Source organism: Amphiura filiformis, chromosome 15 (genome assembly GCF_039555335.1).
Source record: "Amphiura filiformis chromosome 15, Afil_fr2py, whole genome shotgun sequence".
In the NCBI taxonomy this organism is placed as follows: domain Eukaryota; kingdom Metazoa; phylum Echinodermata; class Ophiuroidea; order Amphilepidida; family Amphiuridae; genus Amphiura; species Amphiura filiformis.
The window spans coordinates 29,788,857-29,799,598 of NC_092642.1; the positions used below are offsets into that span (position 1 = coordinate 29,788,857).

General features: G+C 38.0%; 1 protein-coding gene across 1 annotated transcript; it reads left to right on the forward strand.

Annotated features, from left to right (window-relative positions):
• The first annotated feature begins 528 nt into the window (after positions 1-528).
• Positions 529-9,853, forward strand: LOC140170851 (neuropilin-2-like). The gene is made up of 12 exons (XM_072194064.1): positions 529-643; positions 1,066-1,146; positions 2,178-2,258; positions 2,868-2,943; positions 3,085-3,449; positions 3,867-3,977; positions 4,279-4,335; positions 5,368-5,730; positions 6,721-7,058; positions 7,406-7,556; positions 7,886-8,229; positions 9,692-9,853. The coding sequence occupies exons 1-12, from the start codon at positions 529-531 to the stop codon at positions 9,830-9,832; spliced, it is 2,223 nt and encodes a 740-aa protein (XP_072050165.1). The 3' UTR covers positions 9,833-9,853.
• Positions 9,854-10,742: the final 889 nt, after the last annotated feature.

Sequence of the window (10,742 nt, forward strand, 5' to 3'; positions counted from 1 at the left end):
GTTCTGTTCTAATGCTATACATTGATATCACGGCCAAGATAATAGTTAAATACCGTAAAACCTAAATTAATCCAGGCGCCATCCATCGACAAAATTATAAAATTATGGAGTTTGAGCAAGTAGATTACCGACACATGCATATACAAACAGGTACTATTGTAAAGACTAATGGACCAATCTATTGTATTGGCATATTTACAGTTGTTTCGTGTTAATTTAGCTTTCATCAAAAACACTCTATATGCGCGTAGACGAGGTTTTACGGTATTGCTGTTTAATGTCTGAATGTGCGTATACAATAAAATAAAAATGAATTTGAAATGTAGGTATGTGTTTTCGGTGGCTCAAATGTATGTATTCATTTGTTTTTAATAAAAATGTTTCGAAATATGGATTGTTTGTGTATACGAATGTAAAAATTAAAATAAAACATTAACAGTCGCGACATAATGTTAGATTAATGTGATGTCCATCTAATGCGGAGTTGTTAATATTAAAATACACAAACAGAAAACATAACATCACATAATGTGCGTGACAGGATACTTGTATTTTTCGACAGTAACTACGTATGATCCAATTGAGGCGATTACAGACAAATCAGGACTGGACCCAGCAGATTACATTGGGATTCCACCGGCAGGTACGTATAATAGACATGTCTTGATTGTGTGCGGGAATCTGTCCGTGAGATGGGGTATAGGGAAGGCTGGGAGATGATTAACAGTGAAAACCGGGCAATGGAAATTCAAAAATTAATATGGATATTAAATATACGTTTATAAAAGTTCATTGTGTTGGTTGAATTTATGATTGAAGAATAACTTACAACTCGGAATTTTTCAGATGGAATACCATCTTTCATCAAAATTATTTTAACTTTAAAATGGTGATATGAACATAATAAAGTATTAAATAAAGCATTAAAAGCAAGTTTTCAGCCATGGTCACTGTATTCTATCCACAAGCTTAAAATAAGTCATAATGTTGCAGCATAGAACGAAAAATGGAGTTCCTTCGATTGAGTTGACATGATCTCTTTTTGTACTTGTAATATTCATGTAGCATGCGACAAGACATTCACCGAAACCCCAGGAGTATTTACATCGCCCTACTATCCGTCAAGGTACACGCATCTTACAACATGTAGGACCCGGGTTCAAGCACCCGCTGGAAATGTAGTCGTTTTACTCATTCTTGATTTTGCCATTGAAGTTGATGGAAAACGAATTGGAGTCTGTACACGAGACTACGACACGTTTAGCGTATACGATGGCGCTGATAATTTGGCTACATTAATTGGTTCATATTGCGGCAACTTAATCCCAACAAGATTCGAATCATCAGGACTATATCTATATATAGTGTTTAGAACAGATTTTTCAATATCGAGAAGAGGATATGAGATATCAATCACTTTTACCCCAGGTAAGACAACTTTCATTATTCGTTATAGAAGTGGCGTAATAAATCGGATTATAAACTACCATAGCAATAGATGAACACAATTTGATTACTATTTCGCCCTGCACTACAAGCAGGTTGCACTCATCACCTGTGCGTGTCTGTAATCATAGATTGAATACAATGCCGCTCTTTTCAAAGATACTAATCTTACAGGTGCGAAAAATCAATATGATATGGTTCAATGCATAGGTACCGCGTGAACGTTGCAGTGCAGGGCGATATAGCCAAACATTTTTTTCATCTATTGCTATGGTAGTTAATCCGATTTATCACTTCTACAGCGAATTGAAGTATCGCCAACGGAGCAGAATGTGAAAGAATATTTGAAAGGATAATTTTAATTTTGTAGTACTAGTATGTGCAATATTATTAATTATAAAGTAGTTGTGGAAATCACGTCTCAAACATATTTTTTAAACGAGAAAAATGACCAGATCGCACCTGCAACTTAAACCAGTATGCCGCCATTTATAGCTCACTCATGATAACACAGAATAAACATGTGCATATCTGATTCGTCCCTATGCATAGTTCAAGACAACATAATACATGTAATTCACTGATTCTTGCATAAAGCAGTATCTAATCTTGTCCTAGGTGCTGTATTGTTGCAATATATTAGGAAACTCCCGAATCCCGATGTTCCTTTATTCGGACATTTTCCTTGTTGCCATTAATGATTATTTATTTTCCTCTTATTATACACACAGATGTCACCGACGACCCAACAATACCCGCGCCAGACAAGCCTATTATCACTCCTGGAGACTATACCGGACCACCACCACTTGGTAAGATATAGACATAGATACCCTTAAAGAGATGGAAAGTGATACAAATTGTACAAAATGCTGATTAGATTAGGTGTATCCTGGTAGTATCAGTGTTCAGTGAACATGCAAAAAGGAAGCAAATCTTTGCACAAGAATGTTGTTCAGGCTGATTGACTAATGTGTAAAATATCCGGCTAATTTTCCTTCAAAAATTTCACAGACGTTGCAAAACCGATTTTGGAAAGATAGCATGAACACAATTGACCACAAACCAATAACGGAATTCAATATAATTTCACACCGCTGTATATAAATACCAAAGGCTTTGAATAATGTTTAACGTTTAAATTTTCGCACATTGACGAATACCAGGTTTGTATAAACTGTCCCTTATGTATGACACGTGAAGCTTATTTGTTAACCAAGACACATATTGTAGAATCTGTTTTTAACAATATTGGTTACTTAGGAAATCAAGTTAGCTCAATCGATAAGGAGTTCGACAATGGTCCGAGAGGTTATGGGTTCGAACCGGTGGTTTGCACGCCCCGTGGAAAAATGGCTCGAAATTCGTCTGAAAAAGGAGCTTACTGCTAATTGTTTCGCTGTTACGCGTATGCTTCTTAGTTCCAAAGGCCATGGGTTGTTGTGTAATAGTTTATGGAATGATATGGGACTCTAGTAGTCAGGGACAACCTGCAAAGTGAGTCTTGTGGATCAACATCTAGCGCACTATAAATCTTTTTTTAAGTACTAGAGATGGGCAGATCGGCACCGAATACTTAATTTAACACAGGTTTGCGTTTTAATTGAGTTATTAATTATTGTATTTTCTTGTTTAAAGATTGCAGCAGTTCCTTCATCGAGACATCCGGGGTATTCAGCTCTCCTTGTATCCCGACAAGTACCCACTTAATTTGGTATGTCAAACTCTTATACAAGCACCAGCAGGAAACACCGTCGTATTGGACATACTGGATTTTGCTATTGAAAAGGACGGAGGTCTTATTGGTGCGTGTGGAAGAGACTGGGATACGTTGAGCGTGTATGACGGGTCTGACAGCTCTGCGCCTTTGCTCGGCAAATACTGCGGCAGATTAATGTTAAGAACTGTTGTATCTACTGGAATAAATATGCTTGTGGTGTTTAAGTCAGATTATATTATAGCTCGTAGAGGATTTGAAGCGGCCATCAGTTTTACTGCATCAAGTAAGTTAATTAATACAATGGTGAGTTAAAGTCGATGCATCTATACTTGGGCAAATGGACCTCAGCAGCAACAGAAAACTTTGTTATGTACGCGCTATACGATTTCTGAAACATTATCTTACGCACACAAAATATTCACATTTGCAGTTGTACATGTATATCGTCATGATAAAACCGCATAGTGCCGAATCGCAAATCGCCTAGGCGCTTCATGAGTTATTATAGAGACGAGTTATGCGGGTATTCCTCAGTATATGGCAATTACGATTGGGCATAAGGTATGTCACTGATAAAAATCTTTAAAGAGAAACTCGATGGCAATATACTGCAGAATTATTTTGTAACACGATTAACATAAAAAAATCCGTCCACCAAAATTTTTATTCCAGTATTTTTTCCTGATTTCTGTCTCGCAAGGTACTTCTCTTATCTCAACTCAGCCTCTTATTACTGACGGTGTCCGTCAGTCTCCTACAACAACCGTTGGGGGTAGCACTCGTTTTGTGACAACTGCTCCTTGTGTTCCACGTATGTATGAATGAATTAAAATGGGCTATTTCACACACAAAAAAGTAAAGTATAGTACAGGACTTCGGGTTTTGTAAAAGGAAGGTTTATTTCATTTTCAAGGAAAAAGTCTAAAATCTTGCATAATTATGTTACGACGAAATTGTTCCATTAAGGAACAATCCCAATTTTCTATTATGATGTACCATTCTATTTAAGAGTATTGATTCAGAATGTCAAAATTTACACGCATTCAAAAGTTGAAGTAAACGATACCATTGATTTTGCTGAAAATGTTTCTCTTTGTGTTGTTATTTTCAAGGTTTTCCCACAAAAACGGTCATCGCTGCGGATGCTTACACAGGGTCTGCGCCAACGGGTAAGGTAACACAATATATTGATGTAATTTATGCAAAGCGACGAATAAGATTTTTGTTTAATGTTCTGGTACAGTCCGTTACTTAAAATCATTTTGGTTAAAGGCCCATTCTGTGATTTGCTCATCCGGACATTCATAAAAATCATCAAAATTCAGATTTTGGTACTTTTGTCATTGTCATAGATGTGCTACCATAGCCTGCTAGTGGACCAGCCGAAAGGCGTGTATTTAAGACAAAATAAGGCATTTACATATGAATCTGTAATTTATATACTGACAATATATAAATTTGCTACATGTATTTAATTGGGGCTTCAACTTCGTCGATACTGCTGTTTTCTTCGTTTTTGCCAAATATTTCATTTCAAAATACCAAATGACAATTTAAATGACTTCATTCACTTTTAACTAAATGTAGATATTTATATAGCGCCTTATGCCGTAAACAGCCTCAAAGCGCTTTACATTTATTCCGCCGTCATTACAATATGTCGGAACCACATTTGCTGCCTACAAATGGCACAGGGTTCATCAGTACAACGACCGTGACTACCCCTAACAGCTTCCCATTGCACCTGCTTTTAAAGTCCCATTCAAAGATACCAGCCCAAGTGTAAAAAAATTAAAATTCTTTATAGATTGCTTAAAAGTGAAGGATAAGTTATTCAAATTGTCATTTGGTATTTTTGAAATTAAAAAAAAAAAAAAAATGAAGCAACAGCAATATTGACGAAGTTGAAGTCTCATTCAAATACATGTAGCTCATTTATATACTGTCAGTATATAAATTACAGATTCATGTAAATGCTTTTATTTTGTATTAAATACACGGCTTTCGGCTGAACCGCTGGCAGGCTATGTTAGCACATCTATGGCAATGACAAAGGTACCAAAATCTGAATTTTGATGATTTTTACGATCGTCCGGATGAGTAAATTACTGAATGGGCCTTTAAACAATTTATAAACAACATTAATTTTTTTACAACATTAATTCGAAGAGTAACGCTGACATATTTTTCACTTTAATCAGCTTGTGACCAGTCCCTTATAGAGACACAAGGAACAATTTCGTCACCAATGTTTCCAAGCTTCTACCCTGTCAATCTGCTGTGTAAAATCTCAATTCGCGCTACGGTGTCAAGCGTGGTAGTTCTCGATATTCTAGATTTCTACATTGAATGTGATGGGACGACAGAAGGCGACTGTAGTAGAGACTACGATACGATAACAATTTGGGCAGGACCCGATGCTTCATGGCCTCTGCTTGCCAGATATTGCGGTGTGTTTATACCACCAAGGATCGTGTCTTCGTATAGATTCATGTACATTGAGTTTAAGTCAGACTACGACAAAACCCAGTTGGGATTTCGGATAAGTGTCAACTTTGCTCCAGGTGAGAAGTTTATGATAATGATAATTATGATAACCATGAAAATAATAACCATTATGACCATAATGGCAAGGAAGGAAGGTTTTATTTCAAACTCTAATCGTGACCCGCAGGTCAAATTGCTAGAATTGTACATTAAACACACCTAAACAGACACAATGCAATTTGCAGGCAGCAGCTTAATCAGCGCCAATATTGCAACATTGAAACAAACAACTATACAAACATCCAATCCAACCCAACCACATCCCCCAAGTAGGCAATGAGGATAAAGTGCCTTGCCCAAGGACACAACACGTTGGCACGAGCGGGGCTCGAACTCACAACCTATGTATTATGAGTCGGGCGCCTTATCCACTCGGCTACACGTGCTCCGCAATAGAGAGTGTGCGAAATGAAGTTTGAAAATTTACTTCAACTGCAACGGCAACTTCAGAAATATCGACTGGATTTCTTGCTCGAATCCTGTTTTAAACCAGAGTATTCCTCTGGTCATAAGGATTCAGAAAAAGTATAGTTTGTGACGTATGGTTCTTGAGTTACAAGCAAAAGGGTCAAATGTCAATGTTTTTTTTACCTTCACAGGGGTCAACATCATAAACATGCTCTGATTTAAACCAAAGACGTCTCAAATTGTTCCCTTTTAAAAACAATATCAAAATATAGAACCGTTTGCCATCTTAAATGTTTCGTTACCTAAGTAACGGGATGAGAGGTCAATCCCCAGAAGAGCTCTATTGACCCTGACATATTTTGCTACATAACCTATGTAACAAAACATCCTAGAGGCTGCAAACTTCTTTAAATTTAAATGGTTTTGCGAGAGGAACAATTTGAGACATTTTTGGTTAAAATCGGTAGCATTTTTACGATGTCTACCCCGGTTGGTTGAGGACAAAATGCACTCCGGTTGAGGTCTAATGCTCCCCCTCCTTCGTGGCTCGTACATTAGACTCATCAACATCTCAATGTTCACGTTTTCAAAACTTTCAGGTCCATGTAATATTGCTGCATTTGGTATGGAGAGTGGCAAAATCACCGATAGTCAAATAACCGAGTCTAGCTTTACAACGATATCTACCAATGTAGATGTTGAATTTACTCCTGCAAGGGCACGTCTTAATGGGGAATATTTTTGGGCCGAAGCCACAGCGACACCAAGTTCTCCGTGGATTATGGTTGATTTTTATACTTTTGTTATTATTACTGGAATTATAAGTCAAGGAAGCAATCGAGGAGGAGTAGACTATTGCGTGGAACAAGTCATATTTGAAACAGGGACAGACGTAAATGCTTTGGATTTCATCTATTTGGCCGATGGTGTTACCTTGGTAATATTTACATTTTAATACAATTCGACGTGATTTTTGCATACTGATGAACACCGGATAAACCGTCCCTATTATAACCGTGAAGTGTCTTACGCGATTCGCCAAGCGCTGGAAGCGACAATGACAAAAATGGCGTTGCACCGCCATAAGATCGATAACGTCGCCCTTTGGTTCATAGTCATTGTAATACAAATCGACCGGTTTATAGTTACCTGTGATACGTCAGTATGCGATATCTGTTGTCTTGTATTTATAGCAAACTTATTTCTTATATTAAATAAACAAACTTAAATGACAAAATGAACGTGGATCATAGAGGCGCAAAATGATTTTTTTTTTCATTTCAGTTTATTGCGGACGCCAACAATGTGTCAGTGACAGAAGTAACCATTTCGTTACCGATATCTGTTACTACACAATATCTACGTATTACTCCTCATCGATGCTGTGGGCGATGTGCTATGAAATTTGAGGTACTAGGCTGTACATCTATATCAGGTACAGTTTGCGGAAACTTTCTAATGCCGTCTAGAGTTCTTGACTTCTAGAGTTCTTATTTAAGCTGTCATCGGCAAATTTGGGTGCGTGAGACTGGCAATCATCTTAATTTCGTTAATTCTGAATTTGAACCCCATCACCCTAGAAATGGTGCCAAAGTTAATAATGCTATTAAACTAATTTTTAAAAAGCGTGTAAAATATTAATATTCCAGTACTTTTAAATATATAATATTTTTAATTTATCAAAAGTTATAAAGTAAATTGTTGTTTGGGCTGGAATCGAGGGGTAATAACGAAAATCTCGGTTGCTTTCTTGACTATCTACAGCTTGTAGTCAACCATCTGCCCTCGGCATGGAAGATGGCTCTATTTTGGACAGCCAAATCACAGCCTCAAGTTTCTGGTTAGTCACCGAATCCACCATGCTGGATATGACCGGCAAATGGGCTAGACTTAACGGTCCTTTCGCTTGGCATACCAGTGTGAATTATCCTACAGAACCCTGGGTAGCGGTAGATCTCACGCTCATTGTATTACTCACAGGAATTAAGATGCAAGGAAGTGCCTATGACACAAATTACTGGATTTCAAAAGTTATCATAGAATGGAAGAAATATGAAAGCGAGTTATGGACCCGTTTTGTATACAAACAAAGAGGAGATCCTCCTGTGGTGAGTTTTAGTTTACGTCATTTGAAGACCTGAGTGCAAGAAGAATGTAAGTCCACTTGGTCCCTCAACATGTATACACTAAAGTTACGTATAGTTTCTTAGGGTTTTATCATGTTTAATACATGTTCCAGGGTGAAAACATCATGAAAGGTTGTGAAAGATTTGTTTTGGCCCCTGAACATGTATAAAACATTACCAAACTATACGCAGCTTAAGTGTATACATGTCGAGGGGCCAAGTGGACTTACGGTCTTCTTGCGCTCAGGTCTTCATTTGATGGACATTGGAGAGATTGCGAAATGCCGGTCATCAACTTCAACTTCATACATTGTGCATACATTGTACATTGTAGGGGGTATCACAGTAGAATGGCTTTGAATAGATAATCGTCTAAACGGCACAGTAACGCCATTGGATTATTCCAGATTTGGTTATTGCAAATTGATTCTTCAATGAGCTTTCCAATACCGTTCGAGATTACCCTCAGATCGCGGGGTAATCCCGAACGACGCCATTTTCTTTGTTTCATCACATCTTCTAACTAATTAATTAAGGTTTAGTTAATGAGAACGTGCTTATAATTAAGGTATTACCCACTCTTGATATTGGTATGGTTTATTCTATCTTACGTTGTTTTAATGTGTAGTAATAGGCTTAAATGAAAAGGTGTTCGGGATTACGCCACTCTCCCCTATAGTGCCCTCTTTATTTACTTACGTCATTCAGCCCGCTGCCTTGAAAATCAATTTCGCTTCGAACGGAGGAAGGACCCGTACGAGCCCGCATTTTACCAACACTATTTCTCTTTTTTCATGAGAAATACGAATAAAAAAATTGCAACGAGTGTCAACTTGTAATGTAATAATTATTCTCTTCGAATGGAGTTAAACTTTTTTTTGCAATAGATATGCCCTTTAATGTAGTGTAATTACCCGTTTCTTGTAGCATGGTCGCATCATGGCAGAGAGCCAAACAAAAAAATGAAAGAAAAAGAAAAAAAAAAAAAAAATGAAAGAGAAAATCAGGAGGGCAAAGGAAAAGAAAAGGGCAAGGAGCCCTTTTCTAGCAAAATTCAGGGCCAAAATAGTTTAAAATACACAATTTGTCCGCGCTACGCGCGCACATTGTAACAATAAAGCTCTTTTTTAGCCGGATAATGGGCGAAAATAGTGTAAAATGCCATTTTTTTCGCGCTACGCGCGCACATCATCCCAATAAGGCCCTTTTCGGGAAGCTCGAAGACATACAGTCTCTGTGTATTGTATGATGCAACTACAATTTTTTTGTCTTTGCCCAAATTTTTTTATTTTGCCCCCCCTGACCAAGAAAGCTGGCTACGCCCCTGTATATTTGTATAAGACTAGGACAGCTAATATCGATCTAATGTGTGGTTCCACAATATGCGGGAATCGTGACGAATATTATAATATGATAATAAATTATATCTTAATATTTTTTCCAGATTTACGATTGCAACACGGATGCATCGAGTACTGTAGATGTACCCATGCCCCAGGCAGTCACTGCCCGTTACGTTAAAATCGTTCCTCAAGACTGGCATTTGTGGTGTGCTTGCCGGTTTGAGGTGATGGCGTGTTATTGATTTTGTTGTGGTGGTAAATGTAAATAAAAAGGTTTAGAATTAAACCAGTAAGTGTTAAAACTTTTTAGACTTGAGTTTGAGCATGGTTTTTGCTTTTTATATGTAAAGCATATCTAGGCATTAACAGCTGAAATCTAGGAGATAACGCTGAGGAAACTTCGGCCAGGCACAAGTGACCTGGTAAAGTGGCTCGTCGTAGATAGCTGGTCAGGGAATTTTTACAGGACAGGCAAGTGTAGCCAACAATCGGGCTGATTACCCTGATCGGAACCAACTGTAACGAGGTCTTTTATCATGGGTCATCTGCCCCGCCATTACCAGATAAGCCACGGGGAGAGCGGATATGGTCCTGCGGGGAATTGAACCCGGACCTCTTGCACCAAAGGTAAAGACCTTAACCAGTGTGCCACGCTGCCCCCTCTAGTAACTATAATACTCCTCACTGCTGACACTGCATATTCTTGTCAAGAGAGACCAATCTAAATTCTTAATGCCCGGGCATAAAAGACGGACGTAAGCCCAGGGCGTAGCAAACAGAGCAGTGGACGAAGTTCAGGGACCCCGAGGGTCAGGGCCCGAGCAAAAGCATGGGTTAGGGTTGGGGATGATAACGGAGATGTTAAAAGAGCCTATCACCGCTCCTTGTCTATAGGCCCGATGACTTTGCTACGCTCCTGCGTAAACCGTTTCAAATATTTTGTAGATATTTCTATATAAGATTAATCAACTTTTTATGCGACTTCAGGAAATGTTACAGATTTTTGTGGTCTTGACCAATCTCTGAAAGTCCCTTAACAAAATTATATATCTGCATTTTTAGGATAATAATTGGTTCATATTTTTGCAATTTACCAAAGACTGATATCGTGCTTTTATAGCTGGTCTATGTTATATGTTAACAATATATGCT

Excerpts from the sequence above, each read along its gene's own strand:
- LOC140170851 (XM_072194064.1), top strand. The coding sequence starts at position 529 with ATGTGCGTGACAGGATACTTGTATTTTTCGACAGTAACTACGTATGAT. Across the intron at positions 644-1,065 it reads CATTGGGATTCCACCGGCAG|CATGCGACAAGACATTCACC; the intron begins GTACGTATAATA and ends ATATTCATGTAG. Across the intron at positions 4,336-5,367 it reads CACAGGGTCTGCGCCAACGG|CTTGTGACCAGTCCCTTATA; the intron begins GTAAGGTAACAC and ends CACTTTAATCAG.